The following is a 26,029-nucleotide window of genomic DNA, read 5'->3' on the forward strand; positions in this document are numbered from 1 at the left end:
CATGTGCTTGTATCCCCCCCCATGGTCAGTTCGACATAAACCTACAGACCTGGTCAGTGTTTCTCAAACTGTGATGTGTAGTTCGAGGCCTTAATCTGGTTGCAAGTGGGATCCTCTACACATTTACTTTGTTTACTTAAAAGACACTTTAATTTATGTTTTTGTCTCCCTTTAGTCCTCTCTTTTATTCCTCTACCCTCCTTCCTTCTCTTTAGACCCGCTCTTTAGACCTGTGTAGTCTTTGTTTGGTGGAATTATTTGTGGAAAGTTTGAGAGCCGCTGGCCTAGGTTGTAGCTAGGGTCAGTCATTCAGGTTGTATGGTGTAATATCTGCTGAGAAAACAACACTGAAAACGAAAGACCTCTAATGCTCGACTCTGGACAATAATAATAATAATAATAATAATAATGCATTGGTTGGCAAGAAGAGAAGACATGATCCCCATCTCTGTCTCTGGAATCCTGGGCCCCTATGCCTCAGTCATAGGCGACACCACTAAAGGTAACGTCTGTGTAGGCTCTCAGTCGTACAGGAGTTGTTCTCATCTGTGGGTAAACAGGTGAGAGGGGCTGAGAGAGAAAGGCCCTGGCTGGTTCAGATACGTGGATGATACCTGGGTCAAAACTAGACTAGAGAGCCCTGAAGAAAGGGAGTCTCCTTGGGGTCTGAGAGAAACTTCAAAGAATTATTAGACCAACACACAGAATCCCAGTTTAACACAAACCAGTGAACACACTGAGACCAAAAATAGCAATGTGGTTTATTCTATTGATTGCAAAGAAGCGGAAGAACATTATATTGCTCTCAGTCTGCTGATAACCTCCACCTCAAAACCACACACACCACTCCTTTTAGGACAGAGAGTCCAAATCTTATCTAAAGAAAGACGTTGTGCAACAATCTCATTCACGCCAGGCCTGGAGAGCTCTGTCATGTTGATGATGCCGAAACTCAGCCCAGGACAGATCAATAGGCAGGTAATCAGCAGTGATCAGCTGAGATCAGGGCTCGTCAGACTGAAACTCAGGTGTGGGTTTGGTCGTTAGGCCTTAGCATTACAAAGATGTTTACCCACAGGTGAGAGTAGCTGTTAATAGAGAAGAGGGACTGAGCCAAGCTGAACTCCTCCCTGTGGTCTTTATCTGGGCTGCGGGCTGAGCTGGGACCTTAGTGCGCTGACCAAGCCTTTTGGATGAGACGCGAACCTTCAACCACAGGGTACAGAAGATAACTCAAGAACCTTCATTGAACACTCAAGGTAACATTTTATAGGCCTACCTTTAGAAGCCATTTAAACAAAACAAAAATTGTAGGCTACTTTTCCATGGTCTTTAATCTAGATGCCAGTTTGTGTGTTTGTTTGCTTGGTATTTATTGGCCTGGACTACAGACACAGGCGGCATCGATCAGTCAACCCATTTTTTTTTTGAGAGAGAGAGATTTTTATATGCTATATTTTAATAGGCCAGAAGAGGTCGCCAAGACTCGGGAGATGAATGATTCCCTGTTTACTGTCTCTGAATGACAGCACTAATCTTCAACTAGAGAGTAGAGTGAGAATGGGGAAGAGAGAGGCGTGTAGTGGAGACCAAGAGAGAGAATAGGAAGAATTAGAGAAAGATTATTCAATATTAGTCATAGATTAACCTTCCTATAAGCCTATAATAACCCCGCCCATGGGTCTTAGTCATTCAAATCAATAATGTCAGGCTGTCCTACAGTAGTTCTGCTGTTGTAGCCCTGACGCAGCAGCTCGCGGTGAGTGCTGTTTTTTCCTGAGGGTTCGTGAACGCCTCTCTGGGTGTGTTTGTGTGTGCGCTGACACTACCTCCAGCTCTGCTCAGTGCTCACACATCTCACTCTCACAGCGGGGCCGAGTGCGCCTGTGTCTGTCATCTGTCACCTGCTGCCTGCGGGCTCGGTTCTCCGCCGGTGGATGGACGGAAGATGGGAAACGCGCATAGCTAGTTTGTGAACATTACAGAGTCCAGGAAGAGCGCTGCGCCAGGTTAGTGTGGGGTTTGTTAGCCTGTCGCCACAGCTTGTTTATTAGAAACTAAGGCTGTAGCTTTATGGCTAAAAGCATCAACTATTAAAACGTAGCTTGGGTTTAAATGTGCCACTGTTTGTGTGGTTGCTGGTGTAAGCAGGCTGCCAAGTTTCTAATTCCGTGCTCTGGGTTAGCAGCAGTTTGTTTGTGCCTGCTAGTCTGCTAGCGTTAGCCGCTTAGCTAAAGGCTCCGTGCGTGTGGTCCACTCATTGAGGTCCACTGCTGATGCTGGAGCGGACCTGACCCACGTTTGTGTCGGAGTGCTAAGCACCTGACATGACCACCTCAGCACCGAGACTGCTTTAAGATAATTCGTCTGGCAGCCTGTTCCTGTTGGCGGGGAGTGTTAGACTTGGTGTCTTGTTGTGCAGGTTGAGCCTGCAGTCATTCTTACCAACACCGAGAGAACCGGGACAAAGTGGAGATGCAAACCTTCCTCAAAGGCCGAAGAGTCGGCTACTGGCTCAGCGAGAAGAAACTGAAGAAACTCAATTTCCAGGCTTTTGCTGATCTATGCAGGTATGTTATTACTGATGATGATTACACGCAACATACAGAGCTATACACACACAGCGCACACCTCTCAGGTGTTGTGTCAGTTAAACTGGTTTTATATGTTTTATACATTTATTTATTTTATCCTCACACGAGGTGTTGAAGTGGGGGTTTTCTCTCTGATGAGGTGATAAAGACATTTTATTTATACTCTTTTTGTACCAATACAAATGACATTAGTTTTGATTTAGAGCAGAACTGAGGCTTGTGTGAGGTGACTCTGTGATACAGTGATGTCCTGATGCTTTATTTGTGTCTCTTCATGTGATGTTGCCGCAAGAACAACCGTGTCTGCTATCAAATGAAATCACTGTTATTTGTGATGGCGTGAAGGCAAGGCCAACAGTGGTACTTATTTCAGAACGATACACGGTGGATAACAGAAAGTAAAAGTTCTGTGAGTTTTTACAATGTAAGGCTTTCTTATGAAGATTAAAATATGAACAACCTCGGAGCTTGCTTATAACAGCTTAAACCTGATTGGTAACCATGTCTAACCCAGATCACACACTTCTACTGTTGTCATGTTTAACACGTTTATTTGCCATAATCTGTGGAGCTCTTTGTGAAAGGTATCTGTAAGAGGATTTCTCTGATAATTCTGTGGTTGGACTTTATGGCAGGGTTGTTTGGTCTCATAAGATTACAGTGTCTGAGGTTACAACAGGTTAGACTATGCCCAACCCTTATCGTTTGATGTGTCCCATTTTTCGCTTTTACATGGTACTACAATAGTAATAATAACCTCTAATCCAGGGCTGGGTCAGACTCTGACTATCTCCGCAGTAGGGCTGGGCCATATCGTACCACACATCGTTATCGCGATAGCATTTTTTTAATGTTGTTGTAGCTTTAATATCGTTGTGGACATGACATACTTTATGTTACGCTCAGCTCCATCAGAGCAGCATAAACACTGACTGTGTAGGACACAAGGGCAACGAAATGAAGGAAGTAAACTGCTTGACTAGATTTGCGAGGAAATTAGTATGGCACAAAAAAAAAAGAATGAAATATCTTTGGATCAATCTTCCAAATAGGTGTAAGGCTGGAATTCGTAAGTAAATTTGTCCGTTGTCAATTATAGTGTCAAATATGTTGTTATCGTGATATTTCTCTTTTATATTGTGATGGAGATTTTAGGCCCTACTACAAAGCCTGTGTTTAGGTAGAAGTAGTTTTAGCAGAGCAACATGTTAATGTGTGTCACAGGGAACGATAAACCTGCTCAGCCTGTTCTTTGGCCTGTGTCACAGTCTGCTCTGTCATACCTTTGACTCACACCTGAAATGAATTCACTGTACTGGAGTTTTTCTGTCTGTGTAGGCTCAGTTTAAAGTGCACACTATAGCAGTAACCGGGGGCTTATATTATATATAATACACATACTAGTCCAGTGTTTCTCAACTGGTGGATCGCAAGCCTCTCCCAGTGAATATGTCTTTCAAAACGTAACTATTGAAAAAGCACAAAACCACCTCCTGGGTTTATAAAAATGGCATTTGCTGAGTTGTTTTGATCAGAATTTTAGCTTTATTGACTGCAGGGAAAAGCAACTTTGGGGGATGTGTCAAATGAGGACATGCAGGACACGTTTCTCTGTGTAAGGGAAAACAATTACCTATCTATCTACACCTGAACATTTCTATTTGTAAGAGGCTCGAGTATCCCGCTCTGTTTCCAATCACTTGAGGAAAATCCTTTTCCGGTCTCCATCTCAATAGTTCAGGGCTGTAAAATATTGTGACGTCATCTGAAACACGGCTCTCACACTTCAGGCTTCATTCTGCCGAGCTTCTGCTGTTGTTACTAAGCAACGGATTTGGGAATGAGTTGTTTTGGTGTTTCATGTGCCTTTCATACAGGTTCATTCAATATATGGATGACAAAAATGCTCTCTATGTTTTTAACCCTCATTATACAGTGAGGTTCTCTGCGGTGGATAGTTGGGTTGTTTGTTAGGATTAATAAAAGTATTCATGCATGAAAGAGTTAAACTAATTAAATGTACTTTCTTACTAACCATCTGTGTCCTCTCTTTACAGGAAAAGAGGAATTGAAGTTGTCCAGGTATGTTGCACACTTTCTTTAAATATATTTATGTCACACAGACAATAACCTATCACCTTTTATTAAATTGGAGAGTTTGGAGCAACAAATATTTTTATTGTGATGTTGTTTTGGTAAGTCAGACGTTATCGTAGTCTCTGCTGGTCATGAACATGGTCTTGGCCCCGCCCTGTGCTGCTGTGGAACGGTAAGGTCCATGTTATTATGGAGGCTGCTCAATGACAGCCGTCATTCCCAGCTCTTACTTTAGTTGACAGATGGGCTTTCAGACAAACAATAAAGAGTTCCAGAACACCACATGAGTCATAGTAAAACACATGGAGAGGAACGCTCTTTGTTACTTTGCTACTTTCAGGTAAAACGGACCAACAACACCATTCTTAAACATTGTAAACGCTGCATTATTTTAGGGCTGATAGTAAGGTTTAACTTAGTCAAAGCGTGAGGACACACACATTTATCCAAGTGCATAACCTTGTTTGTCGTGAGCCAGTCACGGCCTTGGATGGAGTGTATCTTTCAGAGGAAAGATATTCTCAAAATAAATGTAGGCGAAAGGTAAAAGACCTGTCATTGCATTTAAAGGGGCTAGATGCAAGTTAGCCATTTTATACTCACTACTACAGCAGTGTCTGAACACATTGTAGCTCTGAGTCTCCTGCACCGTTCAGCCTGTTGGTCTGAAATGTAGACTGCACAGTGAGAACAGGCTAAGGCTGGTAGTTCAGTGAGGTTACTGCATAGCACAGTGTGTGGCCATGGGGACAGTGCACATAAAACAGTACAAACGTGCCTCAGTTTTCTAAATTTAGCTTATTTTCAGCTGTAGTCCCTGTGGCAGATGTTAAGCCCAGTCTGCAAATAAGTAACCGTAAAAAGATAAATAACAGAATTAAGTAGCATTTTCTGCTGCTGTTGGTAGGTTTTTGTTACTGGCACCAGCTCCATGTTGATGCCGCACATACAAGAGTTACTTTTCGCAGTGCTCCAATGTTCTCTGACACAAATGGACAGTTCAACAGGACTGTGAGGTTACACATGTTTTGTATGATCAGAGCAAATGGACAGCATTTCCTGCAGTGCCTTTTATTAAGTGCATAATTCAGCACAGATTGAGTTTCACAGACCTTAAGTTCTTGAGTAAAATCAGTCCAAAGGCATTTTTGTCCTTGCTTTTAGCCCCTTGTCAGATCTCCCCTGGGAGCAGCGGCCCACAGCGAGCACAGCTACATCACAGTTAAAAATACAGAGACATGGCGTCTCTGCTCAGTCCATCAGCACACTGTTCCATAAGGCCTCTCCAAACCCATTCAGCAGCAGGACATCAGAGGGTGGCTCACACACAGACAGCACAGCCTAATCTCTGTCTGCATGTGCAGGCACAATTTTAACTCCACAAGCCTCCCACAACAGCTCAGCTCATGAATGGCACTCTTAGTCGTTTTCTGCACTCTCCAAAGCCATTTCAGTAGTATGTCTAGCCTTGCAAAGTACATTATTGCTCTTGACTGACATCTGTACTGTAACTCAGCACGCTCTCCAGAGCGAGTCGGAGAGGAGGACCTAAGGGCTGGGTGAGTCTGGATCTATGGTTGACACTGTCAAAGCTCTATGAGAGTCCTTTGGCGCAGGAGCAGGTGGAGGCCCGGGCTCAGACAAACGGAATCAGTGCCGGCGGCTGTGCCGTGTTAGTAAAATGCTTGGAGCGCAGGACAGAGAGAAACAGGGAGTGGTACTTTGGGCCAATCATGTGGCAGTATTGCCATGAGTGGCAGGTGTAACAGTTGCCGACAACAACAACACTTTTATCGATACTAATTAATAAGGCTGGGACGATACACTTTTGTCAAGATCTGATTCGTACCACGGTACTCGGGGGGCTGATCCGATACATATTGTGATACAGTAACTAATTAGTAACATTGCTTTTAAAAATGTGTAAATAGTCATGTGTCCAAAGTGTATAAACCAAATGCCATTTGACATTGAAGTGTTAAGTGCATTAACACAAAATGTGACAAAGTGCTCTGTAACAGTTACAGGAAAACAAAGAAGTGCAGGAGAAAAATTTAAAAGATTTATTGTCGAAATATTAATTTCTCTCAAGTCCAAATGCCTCCAAAACAATACAGCGAGTATTGCGATACTTGAAAAAGTATTGCGATACTTGATACTTGATAGTATTGTGATGCAATACAATACTTTGTCCCAGCCCTCCTAATTAACAAAGCGATGACGGCAGAAAAGCATGAGGTGCTGCTACAGACTTAGAAACACACATATCAAAACTACATATTTAATTAATTTACATTTTGATGTTTTGAGAATTGGTTAAAACAAGGCGCTTGATCTGATAAAAAAAAAAGGCTAAATTTGACTGTTTACAGTTCGGGCCTGGAGCAAGCTGTTGGATATTCATTATATGACTCTTGTGTACAGCCTGTGGCGCGTATAAACCTGTCGGAGTGGCGCAGAGTGGACAGCACAGTATGAGGAGCATGTTAGAGCAGGCACTGGGCACAGAGCATGAAGAGGAAGCCTAAGAAAAGTGTGGGGGCGTCTAAAGAGAACCGCGCCAGTCTAGCTATACCACTTGGCTGAGCCTTTGCGCCGTTTGAGCATCATGTCTTCAGGCTATTACATAAGTCAACACAGTGTTGTACGGGTTGGGCTTTTTACCACACCTGCCCCAGAGGACAAGAGCCGTTTTGAACCAGCTGATACACCTTTATTGCTCTGTGCAATCAGCCTTTTCTACTAAAGACAAAGGGTATGCTCATTAATCATCTGTGACATTGACCAATCATTAAACAGTACATGTCCTGAAGTCAAACTGTACTGGCCTCATCGATCGAGGCACAGAGAACAATGATCCAGTCTCCTCAGGGCTGTTTGCTCAGGTGTGTCTGCGCTGCAATTGGACATGTTGGAGATATTACTGTCACGGCAATGCTCTTATGGATTCTTCCAGTGTGTGTGTGTTGAAACAGTGGCTGTACATTAACGTGGAATGCCCTAAAGTGCAAAGCCTCATGTATAGCTGTTTTGTTCCCAATGTTTTCACTTTTCCATTATCACCATACACACTGTTACATATTTACACGCTTGATTTAGTTTTTCTCTGCATTACATGGTTGGAAGAGGTGATTTCCACAGACTGCCGATCGATGTTGATGCTGTTAGCCTAACAATTATAATAAACATATTATATATAGTTATAGTAGTAGTAGTTATAGTTATAGTTTTCTTTTAGCTTGTTCTTTCCTCTCGTTTTTGGCATTCGTCCACAGTGTTCGCGGCAACCTTTCCTGGCTTTCTTTTAGTTGATTATTGTGCGTGTTTTAGTGTTGCATGCATCGCGTTTCCTTTATAGAAAGGGCCGCCTACTACAGAGTACTACTGTATTGGAAACACTGGCGCAGGTACAGAGTAGAGTGACTCAGCGTACTGCGTCCTGAACTGTGCTGTATTATAGAAAAACCCCATATCTCATCCTTTTCAGACAGACCCTCAGTCTGCACATATACAGCTCATACCAGAGCAGCCCTTTTGCCAAAGACGTGCACAACAACTGCGGCTGAAGTTATAGCTGCGGTCAACTTTGATCTACAAATACATAAAGAACAAGTGATTTACTCAAAGGGCCGCTGGAATTTATGTAGCACTAAAACGACCTTCAAATGGCTTTTCACAGCGGTTAAATTCTTGGTTTTAGAAGTGAGCCTTTCCCTTCTCGACACAAACGAGTACAAAACACCAGTCATCGTCTCTATTTTGGCGCATAAAACTACGCTGAAATGTTATTCCCTATTCCTTTGAATAGCATCATTCTACGAAGCTTTTTAAACATATCCTTTTGTGTTTGCAGCTGGACTTGAGTCAGCCGCTGGAGGAGCAGGGCCCTCTGGACGTCATTATCCACAAACTGACCGACCTGATCCTGGAGGCCGACCAGAACGACTCCCAGGCCATGTTGCTGGTGCAGAGAGTGCAGGTGTCTCATATTGTTCACGCTTCACATCTCTATGGGGCTCACACAGGGATAGGGCATGGAAATAATGGCTTGATTACTTCTTTCACAGCGCAGTCAGATAAAGTTGATAAAGAAGTTTCCTCAAAAACAAATACAAATGGGGAAAACACAGCCTAAATGTCGAGGTTACCTAAATGTCAGAAATGAGCAATAAGCCGTCAGACAGGATCAGCTTCATCAGTGTCAGAGCACAAATGCGGAAACCTACAAAGAGTTCAGTTTAATTGCTCTTAACCAAACAGTGGCACAGGGTTTTTTTTTTAAACTCAGTCCTTCCTGTTCATTTAGTCAATGTTTACATGTTCCTCTCTTGGCATTTCTCCTTTCGAGCACTAATACTACTCCGTTTTCAAACGACTTTATTGTCTGCGAATACCGTGTGGTGATGTATAAAACTGTTTGGCCGACAACGGAGCGACGCTTCTCTGAAATGGGCCTTTGTTTTAAACACATTGTCCAGAGTTGTTGAAAGCTGGTGATTCAGGGTCCGGAGGTGTGAGCCGTGTGTTTGTTTCTACTCCACTTTTCTCCGCTCTGAATACTGCAAATGACCCGAGCTGAGGAGAGTTTGCAACTTATCTTCTCATGTAAAAGCACCTTCACTTTGAAATTACTTTACCCAAGTAGATCTAAACAACATCCAAAGAATCACTGCTTGAGTAACTGAGTGTAAAATGTGTATAATTTTTTTGGTTTTGGCATAATTCATCAAACAAAACCCAAAGTAGTGAAGAGGTTCTTAATACGTGTGGCTTCTGGGGTCCTTTAAAATAATCGCCATGACTAGTTGCAAGCACTTTGTCCATTTAAATGTGTATTTAATAGCAAAATGTAGGAGAGGTCAAACCTATCATTCGTTACTTCATCCGATTTGCTTTAGTATGACTAGAAGCAGGTATCCTCTGAAGCGGCACTGTTTTATCCGCGTCACAATCCGACGACCGAATGACTGTACACATCCACTCAGTCTCGGCCGCTCAGCCGCCGGACCTTCAACGCTGTCACGCTTTATCTTCATCCTCCGGTGACCTTCCCCATCAACGCCGCGTTATTGTCAAGTGAGGCCGGGCTTGCATAACCGAACCACCACATTCTTTATGGATCCTGAGTAAATCCTACACATGTCACAGCAGAGGCATTTGTTTATGCTCAATACGTCTATTTAAAGCCTCTGTCCACATAAGGGCATGTCAGCGCTGTTACTGCTCATGTCACGGCCTGTTTCTGAAGGCCACCGCGCCGACGTGACACGTGTGGGGGAAATGAGTCAGCGCTGTCACCTGAAAAGATGCTAAACATTGTAACTGCTAAACACGCTAAAGGCTAGCGACGAGAGAGCAGAGAAGAGGAGGAGGAGGAGGAGGAGGAGGTGCCGTGGGGACAGGCAGTTTCTTACGTAAGAATCTCGTACTGCTGCTCACCCTGAGGTCACTGGGAACCCGCACTAATGATGTAACAACAATAACATTTCATCTTGAGGCTGGATGATATGACCAAAAAAAGATCATGCTTTGTTTAATTTGTAAACAAATAAATATGGCTTTTACTAACAGAGTTCTCCACTCCTGCATCATATCACAAAATAGTTTCCATTTTATTCCTCCAAAGTCCAAACTCTACTCTAACCATAGACCTGTTAGTGTCGTAGGATAGATTTATTAATAACTCTATTTAATGTAGTTTTTTGATATGGTCTCAATTTGTATAGCCATTGGGAACTCAAAGCACTTTACCACTTAATGCGCTGACACTGGAGGTTAAGTGTGGTACACAAGGAAACAGTGACAGTGATGGGAATGCAGTTGTTCAGATCAGTGGGCTCTCTACCAATGCTCACCTAAAAGGCCATGATAATGATAATAATAATAATGTGTACGTGTTGTAGGATTACATCGATGCACACCCCAAGACTATTGTCCTGGACCCACTCCCAGCCATTCGGACCCTGCTGGACCGCTGCAAGTCCTACCAGCTCGTCCACCGGATAGAGAGCAGCATGCAAGGTAACTGATTCAGTTATTTAATGTTATCAATTCACTGAAGGTGAGATTGGACTGTATTCAAATGTATTCTGAATTAGTAAGAAGTACTTGTATTACCAGAGTCAATGTTGTCTCTTCCCCTGCCCTTCAGGGTTGAAACATTCATGACTGTCTTGTTCTTGACTCTGGAATGTCGCCCGTTTGCTCAGGTGAAGGCTGGTAAATGCCTTTCAGCCTCAGGTTCCATTGCACATGGTGCACAATAATTTATCATAAAGCTGCATTGTTGTAGGCGAAGTTGAATTTCAGAAATTATCCCCAACCCTGTGACCAGTTCAGCCAATATTTATTTACTTTATTTTGTACTTTATTTACAATGTTTGCCTGAAAGTGCTTGGGGGATAGGGACAGGAAAGAGGATACAAAACAAATGGCTACAGTTTGTACAGGGAATTAAAATCCTTCATAAGTCATTAAAAACATCCTTGAGCCTCCGATCAGTGATTATAGCTTTAGTTTGAGGCCAAGGGAGGACTTGATTTTGGGAACTTGTAGCTTTATAATCTGTGATGATCTCACGTTGTACCTGGAGGGGACTTTGCACTGCAACAGCTGGTTCAGAGAAGTAGGAGTGAGACCCAACACAGTTTTATAGATGAACAGCAGCCAGTGGATGTTGCAACGGGACTGACGGCCAGTTCACCTGAGAGTAAAGCGAACAGGGATGTGTCCTACAAGGAGTGTTTTTAACAAAACAAATTGAATGAATGAAAAAGCGTGTCCAGTTTTTGGAGTTGACCTTTACAAGCTTGTCGTTAAATGATGTCTCCATAGTCAGAGGAACGCTGAACATTTCCACATGTATAACAATGGCTCACACATTTTTTTTCCTGGAGAAAATGCTGTGCCCAACATAAACACTTTCTTACACGAGGGGATCACTTGGACACACACAAATGATTTAATTTCGCATGATGTCAAAAAGTGAGGGCCTACTTATCTGCCTTTCACTTGTGCAGTCACTTCCTGCTCATCAGCTGAGCTGCTATGGCAACACCATTAAAGGCTGCAGCCTGTGCCGCACACTGAATGCTATGACTCAGGGAGGAAACACTCAGGGTGCACTTTTCTCTGGTGAAATTAAACCCTGTTGTTGTGCGTTCTTTTCATTTTTAGAGTGTACTTTGTGGATTTAAGCTTCCCTGTTAAGCACTAGTGAGATGAGCCTTGATATTTGGCAATCTTCAAACCTCTGGAACAATTGGTTTCACATTTAGACCATGTGAGGTGCTATTTTGTAAGTAGCATTAATGAGATGACGTCAAACCAAATTTCTCTGTGATTTTCTTTCTATGAGGGAAAAGGGCGAATGAAACCATGCTGATTAGTTTGTTACAGTGCTGCTGGAGGTTTCCAGGAAACACAGGCAAACAGCAACCGAGCGCTGCACCACAGGCCTAATGTAAGCTGCTCATTTAAGACTGGAGATGTGCAATCGAACGTAGGTGTTGGAACAAGTTTAGTTCTCGGTGAATTCTTTGCATAATAACCGCAGGGCACAACAGTCTGTGAGGCAGACACTCACACGAATAATGAAGATGCCAGTACAAGTGGATAGTGATCTTCGTGAAAGAATTCCAACATTGTCCCATAAACAGTGGCTCCATCAGGTCTGCCGTAGCATTCAGTGTTTAGACCCAGTTCCTCCATTACAAAAGGATCAGGTCGTCCCCTGCTTCCTGCTGAAGCACTTAGCGCACGGTCTGTCTTTAGAATCATGTTGAACATACTCTTTGTAATTTGACAAGGTTTAGGGCTTTGGGAACTTTGTGACGCAATGCAGACATGTTCCCCGGAGGAGACTGTTTCCTGAAAGACATTATGAGCTATTCTTGTCCTGTTAGAATAACATAAGTATGACAAATCAGATGAAGCCAGTGACCGATGGGCACTGGAGTAGACCCAGCTGTGAGGAGCCGAAAGGCCAGACCCGAATCAGCAGCTGCTCAAGGACTCCGTTATGTAACTCACAAGTATCTCATCTGCTCAACATTTTTAGCATTTTGTAAAGTTTACGTACTGTTTGAACCGGATTTTGAGTCTTTTTGTTGCCCAGTGACTGGGCAACAAAAAGAAGCACCGTTCCATTTGTTTTTAAGTGAAACGTAGAGCTCCAACATTATGATGTGAAAAGTGTACGTGCTGCGATGTACTATTATTGTACGGAACTAGACATCCACTCTCGTGTAACGCTTGAATATTTGAACTGAAGGTTTGCAGAAGAAGCAGGTTGACTTTTTAATTGTTACTTAACAGCACAGGTTAGTTTCCAACACCGTATGAGGCCCCTGTCTGCTGATACTCCAAAGTAATGTGGGTGGAGGTTTTTAAATAACACACAGAGGTATGGGTTGGTGGAGGCAAAATGTGTCAAATCTGTCGTGAGCTTTGGAGACTTGGCTAACTGGAAAAGGTACCTGAAGTTTGAATAACCGATGTCGCTCACAAGTGATGTGTCATTATTTGGTCCTTTTTTTATACCCATGACTTGATTGCTGTGAGGCAACAGTGTTCACAGTGTTTGATCCATGTTCACACCTCTCCTTGTCCTCCTCTGTTTGGTGTCAGATGAGCGGATTTGCTCTCCCCCGTTCATGGTCCTGAACAGTGAGTGCAGCCCAGACGTCCTGGAACAGATCCGGAAGCAGGGACTCGCATTCCCATTCAGTAAGTTCCAAATGAAGCTTTATACGACTTTCTGCAGTGGGCCCACTAATTAATACATGTATTAATGTATTAATATGTTTAAATCAGATCCTTTTTGTCTGCTTATAATTTCCCCTTTTTTCTATCGAAGAAAAAATATTAGTATTTTGTGCTAATATGTTCTGAATACTTATAACCTATAACACTTTCTCCATATTTTAATTCATATTTCTGTGTGTCGCTGTAATGTGATCAGTGTTGAGTTTTTAACCAATGCAAAAAAATGAAATAATGTTAGTATCCGACTGCTCCTTTCTTATATTACGCTCTATTTGTGTTTGTTCAGTCTGTAAGACACGAGTGGCTCACGGAACCAACTCCCATGAGGTAAGACTCAAAGGTCGCCCACACCTCGGCTTTACACTGTGTAATCAGCACAATGTCCCTGTCACAAGACGCTGATAATCATTTGTGCTGTCTCTGATTCAAACAGCTTAATCATCTATGGACACACTGTATAGGAATCATTTGTAAAACACACAAGACACATGACGCATACAAATACTATTATTGAAGATCCCATCAGTCATGGACTGATTCATTTTAAAAGGATCTGCACAGTAATAGCATGGTAACTTTAGCCCTGTTTCCATGTTATTATTACCAAGAAAACCGTAACTAGCGATGTTATGCTCGAGCTTGCCGCTTGACCATATACAGCGGATATTCCAATAAGACGCAGTTCTGCAGACCGCCAACACACCGCGCTGTTCTCTAGTGCAGTGCAGCGAGCAGGGCGTCGTCTGAGGCAGCTGTTTCAAAGTGACTATTACAGACAGTGACTTCGTGTGTTTCCTGATCATTTATTGTCGTCCTGCTGGTTTAGTGATTGTGAAGTAGAATGACTGGAATGACCTGTTTTTATGAGTAATTGTCATGTATTACGGTTGTTTTCTACGATGGAAAACTCCTGTATGACTGAGACACAACCCATAATATATAATTATACAACATATATTATTACAATTACCATAAATACACTTGACCATGCTATTACTGTGCTGTAAAGTAAATAGCTTCCCTTTTTTTAAGAATTAAATCTATTTTTCTATATCTATTCCATTATGTAATTTTTTTTTTATGATCACAGGTTTAGTCTTGTTATTTTAGTTTCATCAACATATTTCATGGATGTATTTGTGTTTACCCTGCGCAGATGGCCATTATCTTCAGTGAAGACGACCTGAAGGACGTGAAGCCTCCCTGTGTCATCCAGAGCTTCATCAACCACAACGCCGTGCTCTACAAAGTCTTTGTGGTCGGAGACTCACACACAGTGGTGGAGAGACCTTCTCTCAAGAACTTCCCCGCCGGACCTGCCGGTGAGAGTGAATGACACTCCATAAACTCGCTTTATTTTATAGTCCCTGCGATTACTACACATTTGGCCTTTTAAGGAAGATCGGAGCACAATAGGATTCCCTATTCTGAGCGTGTTAGAATAACAGAGCTGTCTTCGGGAACATTACTCCGCTCCTGTCCCGAGGATTTGCATGCGAAACTGTAGGTCCTCATGCAAAGTGCTGTTGACGGGAGCAACAGTCTGTTTTGTATAAAGCGTCTGGAATGCTGGAGCGGAGCTGTGCCTTTGTCAAACATACAGAGCAACACAGCACAGTGCACCGTCTGCTCAGTGTACAGAGCGTTGTACTGCACTGTACACCACACACAATCAGAACTGCAAGACTATCTCGATCTAGATGAAATCACAACAGAAATGTTCACCATTAGCAAAAGCTGCAAATTTAGTTATCTCTATTGGGCTTACAGTGTGCCATAAATCCTGCTACCTTTTTGTAGTCTCCACCTTTACAAACACAGAAATGTTTTGTTTTGCATCAGTTTAGTATGTCATGTTTGTCAGTTTAAATATCATCAAATAGTCTGGGTTGATTGTGTTAACCACATTTCGCTCGGACAGCTGTACATCTAATTATTAAAGCCTCTAACCACACCGTTGACGACAGTGAGATAACAATTTCGGCTTGTGAGAAAAGGTGACTTGATGTTGCAACAACCCAGCTCTGCTTGGTAAAAGGAAGTAACAAAAAACCAAGATGTAAAATGGATAAAGTTGTAATTTAGTAAAAGGAGTGTAAAAGGCAAACTTAACAAAAGGTGTGTAACAAAAATAACCAAACAAAGGCTATTTACATATTTACAAACGTTACAAAGGTTAACAGAAATTATCCTAAACTAAGACAACAAAAGTGAACTAACAAAATAGAAATGAACAAAGTCATGGCTAAACAAACGGGTGTCACTGAACTCCAAGTCACTTAAAAGTGAACATACCAAAAAGTGACACAGACACAACACGAAATGGGAACAGGGAGCAAGTGTCTCTGAACACACAAAAGTTAGAACTAACAACAAAGAGACACAAAACACAGAATGGCATACTGGCCACAAAGGCCAGCAGCCCAGAGTGTCCCAAAGTGTGGTCCTTTTATAGGCGTGGCTGACACAGGTGATTTTAACAAGTTCTCCCAGGTGTAGAGATGCCCCACCAATCAACTGGCAGCAGGGCCAGAGAAGAAACCAACAGCCAGGACTCCCAAGGCAATCCACCAACCGCAGCCCAGGACCACAACAGCACGTTTACATATTGGGAAAACACAGGTTTAAGCCACACACAAAACTTATACAAAAAGGAGGGAGTCTGGTAACCTGGCTAACGCCAGACTGCTGTGTGCTCTCGCTTTATTGTATTCTTGAATTGTTTAGCACAATTCCTTGTTAAATGTAATTGGAGTATACTTACACTGTGGCTGCTTAAAATGTAGCGGTTCCAGACACATGCTCCAAAGACCATTCTTCTGTATAATGCTTCAAACATATTTAAACCAAATGTCCACATCCACAATATCTTACGTCACGGTCAAGAAGAGTTGTCCTCACAGCTGGCACAGGCTGGCAAAGTAAAAACATCAAGTCCCATAGAGGCAGCAAGTACATTAATCATGGTAAAACAGTAGAGAAGAGAAATGGTTCAGTAAACCTTTGAGTTGCACACTACCTCATGGCTTCAAAGAAAATCCTGCTCTGAACCTGTCACTGAAGACATGTAGTCACAGTAGAGTTTCTAGGAAGAAAAAACATGTCAGAGAAACAGTTTTTCATTCAAGATTTACAGGAAAACAGTTGTTTGAGAAAAAATGTGCATTGCTGCCACCTATTGGCCAAGAAAACATGTAGCTTTGAGATCAAGAAACTACCTTGAAGCATATTTAACAGTTGGGTATTTTTTCTGCTTTCAGACAGAAAAGCCATTTTCTTCAACAGCCACAACGTTTCTAAACCAGAGTCTTCCTCTGACCTGACCTCGGTACGTAGCGTCTCATTGTTCTCAGCTGGATTTTGTCAGCGGCCATGTTTACCCTGGTGATTATGTGTTCAGAGGGACAATGTGGAGGGTGTGTCCCAGCCCCCGAACACCGAGGTGATCCGAGAGCTGTGCCGCTCGCTGCGTCAGGCGCTGGGAGTGTCGCTGTTTGGGATCGACATCATCATCAACAACCAGACGGGACAGCACGCCATCATCGACATAAACGCATTCCCAGGTAAAACACTCAACTGACGAGTGCATCCGTCCCACCGTTAATACAAACTCATTTTAATTGCACCGATGACACACAAGTTCCTGACGTCTGTGTGTGAACATTGCAGGTTATGAGGGAGTCCCGGAGTTCTTTAATGATCTGCTCAGCCACATCAGCAGCGTGCTTCAGAGCTCAGACGTGGCTGCAGTCAACGTGCCTGTTAGCTCCAGCCCTCCTGCGCAGGGCTGCTGTGGCATGCTGGGCAAAGAGGCCAGCGGCCCATGGATCGTGGAGGGTGACACTGGGCTGAAGGGTTCTCTACAGAGACTGGGCTGTAACACTGCCATGTCCCCCAACTTCCAACAGCACTGTGTGTCCACCATCGCCACCAAGGCCTCCTCCCAATGACTGCACCTGAACAACAGCGGTGACAATAACCTGTAATAATCATAATAATTATGATGATCTGTATCTAAAACCCCAAACCTTTCCTGTAGTCGTTGAAAAGACAATGGTCAATCGGGTGTAAGACTTTCTCTGCCTTTTGTATGTTTGATTTCTGAGATTTAAAGTACTGTAATGTGAACCTTGGAACATTTGCCTGATGATTTCATTTCTCTGTGGTGGGAGTTTGGCAAAGACAAAGGTTCAGGAGGTTCAGGTAGCTGAGATAATGGCCATGGTCGGACTGCGAGACATGCCACATATGATAAAGAGCTGTCAATACCACTGTCCCACACCGAAATACATGGGCATTTGTATTTGATTAGGTATCGCTTTGACTGCAGAAGGCCATTTGAGTGCCATTAGATCACCATGATGAGGTTAGGAGTGTCCAGGGTCATGTGACCAAGTCGTTTTATGGTAGTAAGGTCTGCGGGGTCAGTGGCCTGCAGCTTTGAGCACAGGTTAGGTGTTCAACAAAGGAAACACATTTCTCGTTTTTTATAGCGCCAATTGAGGATGACATTCCGTTTGTGTTTGAGGCACTTCCAGAGAATTCCATGATTTCTTTTTGAATTCCAAGACATGAACCCAATTCTATCCTCAAAAGTTGGCTCTGTGATGGAGCAAAGCACTCCAGGCAGGCAAAGCTAATTTGCTTAGTTATTCATAAGACTGCTGTTGATTATTTTGTAAAAGCATCAATAATTCCACTTGATTCCTAATGATATGTTAAAATACCCATGTTGCTGGGTAATGATCGTGCTGAAAGGAAAATGGTAAAGGTGTTGTACATAAGGAGGGGCCATCTGTTCTTCTTCCAGGTGATTCCACGTCTTCTGTTTGTAGCTGCTGTATTTGTGTCTCGAGGCGTCACATGTAATTAATGATCCGGAGCAGAACGAGTGTTCCCAGTGTTCACTGTGAGATTTTTTACTCCTTTTAATATTTTGTCCTTTCATCTAATAAGATTAACTTTATTTTATTGAGATTTTATGGGGAATTGCTTTATATAATACTGTATGTGTGTGAGGTTTGAACAAAGTGGGTTTGGGGTATTGAATGATTGAAAGAAATCAGTTGCACAAATATTAACGGTATCGGGGACGGAGGCTTGTGGTCGTCATCTCTAGTAAACTCAAATGAGAAGGAGCACTGCCTGTAAACTTCTGAGCCTGCCTTCACCCCTAGTTTGAAATTCTGTAAGCTACCTACCATTGTGGCTGCCATCTCAACACCAATGTGGAAAACGCCGCACAGCTGACCATTATTCTGTTTAAAGTATGATGGAAATGGGTTGCTTTCTTGTCCTAGAGTTGGTTCTAAAATGTAATCGAAATCCCAGATGAAGGACGAAGGCCAATACTGTTTGGCACTATTTTAGAAAGTAGTCGCCAAACAGAAAATTCCAATATTCAAACTTGATCTTGTTTGTGTAAATCTTAATGTGCCTTTAATCAAGCCTGTTTAGCCACAATGTTAAAAAGTAAGTTTGTGTTGGCAGACGGCATTTTCACTTTCTAATGAGGTCACGTGAGCGCCACGTCGCTGAGGGCAGGCTCAGTGGAAGCTCGCCTCTTCCTTTCCTGACCCAGACCACACTGGTGTCTTTGCTCTCGGCTGTGGCAGGGCTGAGGCGTTGTACGTGCGCCGCTAAACTGTCTCCAAGCAGTATGTGTACTTGTGTGCTTGTTACGTGCAGCCCAGACAGTCTCCACCTGAATGTTTACCTGTGTGCTGTACACTACATGTATATATATAGTATATATATACCTATGCTTACATCCGTACGGTATGCTGTTTTGTATGTTCTGTGATTGGACAGAAATCAACATTTTGGTGATATTTTCTAATTAAATATCGAAATCAAAAAGGTCAAATAAACAATGTGAAATCTTTGACTTTGATCATTGTTTTTTGTAACACCATTTTGCCCAGTATATTCTCGGATGAAGGTATATTTTCATTAAATTTGCTTTTAAGGTTAGATTGAATTTTGAACTCCCTTTGTCACATCATAACTAAATACTTTAATACTTTTACTTGTTTACATTAAGGGAAATATCAGACAGTAGTTTTTTTCTCTAGTCACTGGAGATATTTATTCCCTCAACATTGTGAAGAAATAAGTTCATGGAAGAAGAGACAAACAACGAAATACAAACTTCTATACAAAGATATACTTAACAAAAATAAAATCTTTTTCATAATTTTAGTTCTGTACATGTAAAAAAAACAGAGATATTTACAAGGACGACAGACGAGTTCCTAATGCTACAGTGAGTGCTATGGAGGTGGCCAGCTCGGGCTACTGCTAATGGAGCTGGTGCGAGGCGGGGTTGGCCAGGAGTCCCAAGATGGTGGAAAGACAGTGGAGCTTCTCTTTCACATGCTCCGGCAACTTCTCATTTTCCCTGTACCTGAGGCAACGACAAAACCAGAGTTACCAGTTCTGTTAAGTAAAGACGCGCACTATATCGAACATATAAAACTCACTTTGTAACTTTTCCTTCTGGTGATGTGTAGGTTATACAGGAAACCCCTGCCTGCACCACCAGCTGTGAGCCGTCATTGAACTGCACCCACACCTCCCCACTGGTCAGCTAAAGGGAAAAACGAACAATGTAGAACTTAACATTCTCAAACAACCGTTCTTATCACAACACTCAGGACACTAGACGTACCTGTGAGGCCCAGCCGACATTCGGCACAAAAATGGACTTGACCACCTTCCCGGTGTTCTGTTGAGAGGAGTGTTTCTTATTCACACTGGTGGTGGTGAAATCGGAGCCGTCATAGGAGATCATCTGCAGGGAGCAACGAAAACATAAGTGAATGGAAAGCGACGAAAAAGCTGCCAGTTGCTTGGATATAATTTTATAATTTGTATTCATGCAACGCAATCTCTGCTGCCTCTCATAGTTGAGAACTGAAATTAATAATCAAAAGCCTGTGTGAGGATCGGCAAAAGTTGATCTTACTGAAGGGGTGATCTGTGGCACTTGTGGAGGGGAGGCTGGGTCCGGAGCGGGTTGAGAGGGAACTGCAGGGGAACTCTGAGATTCAGTGTTGGCTGGCCTTCTGCAAATATATATTACAATGTACTGTGAGGTCCAAGTAACTCACTTTTGTTAATGCTGTTTTTACTGGACAGAGCAGTATAGCATGAAAGGGGTCGATGAGGGAAGAGACATTCAGCAGATCTATAGATCACAGCAGGATCAGAAGAACAGTGACTTATAAGACGAAGGGGAACATTAGTATTTCTCGCCCGTGTTTAAATCTCCTACCTGCCGATGGTGATGGGGAAGAAGGGGACCTTGTGTGTGCTCCTCTGCTCCTCTGCAGTGATGGCAGCCTCCAAAGACAGGCACATGCTGTGACCCTGGTCAGACAGCTCCACGTATCTGCGGCTGTCAGTGCTCAGCCCTCCCAGCCCCACCTCCCCCTTCACTGTGTAGGACTTTCCCACTCGCTCCACCACCTGCAGCAGCTCCGACGACTTGTGGGTCTTTGCTCCTGGAGAACACGCAAAATAAGACTTACAGTGGGTTCAGGAGTATTCTTACTTCTATTTATTTATGCTCAAGTCTGATACCAAAACAGAGCATAGAAGTCTTACATAACATCTACACCTAGGCTTACATGGAGGCTGTGGCTTTGTGTATCATGGGCAAACCCAGACAATACTTTTATGTTAAAATCTGTGATTGAAAGCAGTCCTGCTCTCAGACCTAACGTCTGAATATTTGCGTCACTGTAAAATGTTTTCTTGGTTCTTTTTAAAAACTGCACATTTCTATTTTCAATGTGTTATTAGATAATGAGTGTGATATTTTTCCAACAAAAAAGAAATACACACGTTTTTACTTTACGGCTGCTACATAGTTAAAAAGAACAATTTAACAGAAGATGGAAAACGTCATGAATCCACTGTCGATGTCACAAAGTAGTGAATGTTTCTCACCGTCATAGAAGCAAACCTCCAGGTCTGCACTTGGGGAGTTCTCCATCAGCATCACCTTGGCGTACTTGGTGTAGAGAGTCACCTTTGGGGTCTTGGACTTTACCAGCTGCACAAACTTTGAAGCGTACTGGTATTTCTTCCAGTATTTTTCTGGGAAAAAAAGACAACAACCAAGTTGTAATACTATGAAATGTGTCCATTTCAGTCTATTGGCTGTGCACATTTACCAGGGAGGTCATCGTAGCTGCAGATGAGAATGTTTTCAGGAGGAGCAGGAGGGTGGTCAAGAACAGGGAAGCCTTTCCCGTCATTAGGCTGATAAATAGTTATCTTTTAACAAAACACAAACATTTATTTATTTCAGAGCTGTAAATATATTTTTAACAAGGATAGAAACAAAACATTTTGGGAAACTCACCATGGATCCGTCAGAGGAGATTCGGAGCACCTCCTTAACCCTTTCCTGTCCACTTACATGTTTTAACAGTTCCATACACACTTCCCCAGTGTCAAGAACGCTCACCTACAGTGGGAAAAGAAATTATTATATATATTTTTCTTATGTATTTTTATATGACAGAGAAAGTAGAATCCAAAAGAGTTTCTCACAACAGCATTCTTAGTTTTCTGTCTGATGGGCTTTAGTCTGGCTACACACAGAGGAGGCACAATGTCTCTTAGTGTCTTCTTGTCCTTCTCCACAGCAGGCTTCAGTGCCTGGGGCTCTGGTCGTCGACTGGGCAGAGAATGGAGTTCTGGGGCAGGGGTATTCTCCCTGTATGCTTCGGGGTGCTGGTGCTGTGTGAAAGGCGGGTTATGGTTCACACCTCTGCCTGGAGCATCAGTCCATGAGTTGTGAATTCCTAAAGGCCCCCTTCCGCTGTGGAAACTACCACCACTGCTGTGTGCACTGGTGTCTGTGGCTCTCAGACCAGAACCTGAACAACATTAGACAAAAATATTTTTTTTAAATGAGCAAATATGCACTCTTTACACGAACCCCAACGCATTACAACTGAACGAAAAAGATGTTATCCAAACTGCAATACTAATAGTCTTCAGTCTTCCATGCACTGAATCATAAACCATTTTGATTTTAAACAGGCCATTAGACTAAATAAAGTCTTGGTTCTCACAGTATTTCAAACATCAAATAGATTGTAGTTGTAGTAAGAATATTGCTGTTACAAAATCTGTTTTTAGTCATTTCTGGACAACACTGCCATCATGTGGCCGTTATATGTGTAGAAGAAAAGTATTTTACCATCTTTGCTGAGCCAGTTTGTGCAGGCATCTGGCTCTTGATACTGCAGGCTTGTTACAGGAGCACACTCTGTGGATAATGAATATCCAGAACTACAAAACAGAAGGAGCAATGTAATGAACTCACAACATAAAGCCATCTTAACATACAATCACACTGGCTTCTCCCGCTCTCACGCACATGCTCTTATTATTGATATACAGTATATTTTTTATATTCATACACCTGAATGGATGTTTTTTATATTCTTTCTTTTTTCCTTGAATGGCTACTCTAAATTGCTAAATAAATAAATAAAATCGAGAACTGATTTACCTGAGCGACTGTTTGACTGGAGGAGAGGGGAGCCTTCCTTCTTCAGGATATGAGTGATTAGACGAAACAGGGAAGAGAGGTCTTCCGTATTCTGTCAGGCTTTCCTCTGAGTGGCACCGGCTGAGCTCATAGTGGGTGGAGATTTGGGAGTGGGTATGAGACGTTGAGCGTTCTGAGGAGTGCGCCCTCCGAGAGTAACGAGCCTGTCCAGTCTCTCCTGTATGAAGCACTCTGCTCCTGCTCTCTCTCTCAAACCTGTCAGCATTCTGCTGTTGCCACTGCTGAGAGTTGGTAAAGCAGGCACTGGGAGGCGGCCGTGGGAGGATGGGTGCCATGCGGTTGGGCAGAGCAGAGCCGATCACATGTCTGGCTTTCTTCTGCAGACGGCTGTTGCTGCTGCTTGAAGAGGACGACAGATATGCAGTGGAGATGGTGGCAATGCCACTGTCCACAGAGCCCTCCTGGTCCAGGCTGAGGTCTTTAGTGCGGGACAGCAAGCTGTGGGTCATGAATGGGTGGTCCAGCACAGCAGACAGACTGGGCCTCTGAGCAGGGTCCCTCTGCAGCAGCTTATGGATCAGGTCCTGGGCCTCCACAGAAACATGAGAGGGCATCTCATACTCCCCCAGAACCACCTTAGACAGTGTGTGTTTGACAGTGGCTGTGTCGAAGGGGGGGCGCCCCATCAGGAAGGCATAGAACATGCATCCCAATGACCAGACGTCCGACTCCAAACCGTGGGCACTGCGAGTAGCAACCTCAGGGGAGATGTAGTTTGGTGTCCCACACATAGTGAAGTGCTTCTCGTTTGGAAGCTTAAGCTGCGTGGCCAGTCCAAAGTCCGCAATCTTAATGTTCATGTTACTGGTCAGGAGGAGGTTGGACAGAGTCAGGTCTCGGTGGAGAATTCCATGGGTGTGTAAATACAGCATTCCTTTAACAATCTGATGCATGAAGTGTCTCGCTGGAAAACGTGCAGAAATTGTAAAGAGTAGGTAATTTTTAAAAATGTGTCATCTATCCAAGCTTTGAATCCGAGACGTACCTTCATCCTCAGAATAAGGCAACCTTCGGTCTTTGAGGTAGCGGCTCATCTCCCCATTGTGGCACATCTCCAGGACCAAGTACACATAGTTGCTGTCTTCAAAATAGTTGTAAAGCTACAAACAAACAGAACAACAATACACATTATACTGGACTGTTTTTTTTATATAGAATTGGTAGATTTGATTTTTTTTTAAAATAATGTGTAAGGACAATATCTTTTCAAGTATTTCTAATGCAAATCTAATATAATAATGATTAGTTTATTTGATCAGGAAAGTACGCGTAAGAACACACAGGAGACACAACCCGCTGGATTGTAATTTTCAAACAAACTAACTCATTCATAAAACGGGGCACATAGCAGGTGAAGTGTGTTGCCCTAAGACACAACGACAAATCGTGCAAAACTATATTAGTAATATAGAGGTAGTTACCTCCAGCACTGACGGATGCTTCAGTCGACACTGAATCTCCACCTCATTTGTGACCCGCTGGACCATGCCAGCTTTGTGCATGGCCTTTTTGTCAATCTGCAGTTGGAAATCACACAGATAATTACATGTTCAAAGTACAAACAGGTGGAGGACAAGCTGTTGCTCCAAGAAGGCCTATTGGGAATTCATTTTTGGTTATAATGAGGGCGCAAAGAGAATACACCAGGGGGAGTAAATTAGTACAAAGACACTAATATAACCGTCAGACAGATACACAGGTGTTTATCAGGGTTACTACGCTGTAATTATGTAGAACAGAAGATAGCAATTTGAGTAAAAATGATCTTACCGTTTTAATAGCAACCTCCAGACCAGTCTTGACCGACTTTGCCCGGTAGACACAGGCAAATGAACCCTTTCCAAGAAGTGTGAGGACTTTAAAATCCTAAATAAAAGGGAGAAAAGACAGGATGTAAACTTACAGCTCCCAACACACAATGCAGGATCGCAATAACAAATAATAATACCTCTATACAAATCTCAGGTGAGAAAAATAAACCGCTCTCCACATTGTTGTAGACTTGGAAATCAGCAGTATGTTTTTTAGAGTAATAATGTAACAGGTTAAAGGGAGTCCCACCAGGCTCCGACATCCTGGGAGTGCGATAGGAGAAACCACAGCCGATAACGACTTCACTAGGTACAGTCATTTGCTACCACAACAACCAACAACAAGCCCCCAACACCTGACGCTGTCATCTGGACAACTAAAGCCCAAAGATCCCGGCTTTTCTCCCGCGGTTGGGCTCTTGTTGCTGTATCTAAGCAGCCGTCAGCTCAGTGCATTGATCAGTAACATCTTGGGTCGAGCAGGAGTCACAAAAAGCTGAAGCTCGGGGGTACAGCTGTATATGACAGGATACACATGCCATTTTTGTGACATTTAGTTGCTGTGTGATGGGGATTTGACCAGTCTATTGGTTTTAGACAGCAGGAAAACCTAGACCAAGAAGTGGGTTGATTACCATGTGTTGTGTATTTTAATTGATGATTACTATGTGTAAATAATATAGTTCATACATCATAAAGTGTGCGGAATTAAATCTTCATGAACATTAGTGGTTACAAGCCGTTTTCTTTTTCGACTGCCCCTTTCAGATCAGATCAGAGTACTAGATCTAAAGTTACGTTGCTGAGTGGGTAGTGGCTAAACATTAGCTAAACAAAGGAACTCACCTCAATCTTGTCGCCTATGGCTCCGCTCATCTTGACTGCTTATGTGGGTACCAATTTTCTCATATTCACTGGCCGCATGTGCTCCTTAAAAATCCATGCATGATTTGGAAGACAGCTTTAAAGTCCAATTATTGCGTTACCCTCCAAAACTTTGCCATTTCTTCCATTTTGAAAATATGCGCCCGTTACCCACGCGCTTGCGTGGCTGCGTCACATGACAACAACACACGCCCTCCTGCCGCACCCCGAGAGTCCGAGAGTCCCCAAGGCATAAGCCATGGAAAACTTACAATAATAATGCATTATGTTATACACGGGTTCAA

General features: G+C 43.0%; 2 protein-coding genes across 2 annotated transcripts; one reads left to right on the plus strand and one right to left on the minus strand.

The window, feature by feature from the left end:
• Positions 1 to 1,595: 1,595 nt before the first annotated feature.
• Positions 1,596 to 19,328, plus strand: itpk1b (inositol-tetrakisphosphate 1-kinase b). Its single transcript, XM_079572992.1, has 11 exons — positions 1,596 to 2,009; positions 2,423 to 2,570; positions 4,652 to 4,676; positions 8,545 to 8,670; positions 10,595 to 10,712; positions 13,320 to 13,418; positions 13,744 to 13,784; positions 14,614 to 14,779; positions 16,718 to 16,785; positions 16,858 to 17,020; positions 17,127 to 19,328. Exons 2-11 carry the CDS (start codon positions 2,476 to 2,478, stop codon positions 17,405 to 17,407), a joined length of 1,182 nt encoding a protein of 393 aa, XP_079429118.1. The 5' UTR covers positions 1,596 to 2,009; positions 2,423 to 2,475; the 3' UTR covers positions 17,408 to 19,328.
• Positions 19,329 to 19,584: 256 nt separating this feature from the next.
• On the minus strand, positions 19,585 to 25,855 carry plk4 (polo-like kinase 4). Its single transcript, XM_079574053.1, has 15 exons — positions 25,707 to 25,855; positions 24,820 to 24,915; positions 24,471 to 24,566; positions 24,035 to 24,149; positions 22,990 to 23,953; positions 22,675 to 22,766; positions 22,020 to 22,348; positions 21,829 to 21,933; positions 21,638 to 21,740; positions 21,411 to 21,560; positions 20,734 to 20,962; positions 20,425 to 20,524; positions 20,128 to 20,250; positions 19,940 to 20,046; positions 19,585 to 19,863 (listed from the first exon to the last, which is right to left on the minus strand). Exons 1-15 carry the CDS (start codon positions 25,734 to 25,736, stop codon positions 19,758 to 19,760), a joined length of 2,745 nt encoding a protein of 914 aa, XP_079430179.1. The 5' UTR covers positions 25,737 to 25,855; the 3' UTR covers positions 19,585 to 19,757.
• Between the last annotated feature and the right edge of the window lie 174 nt (positions 25,856 to 26,029).

This window comes from Gobius niger, assembly GCF_951799975.1.
Source record: "Gobius niger genome assembly, chromosome: 16".
Taxonomy (NCBI): domain Eukaryota; kingdom Metazoa; phylum Chordata; class Actinopteri; order Gobiiformes; family Gobiidae; genus Gobius; species Gobius niger.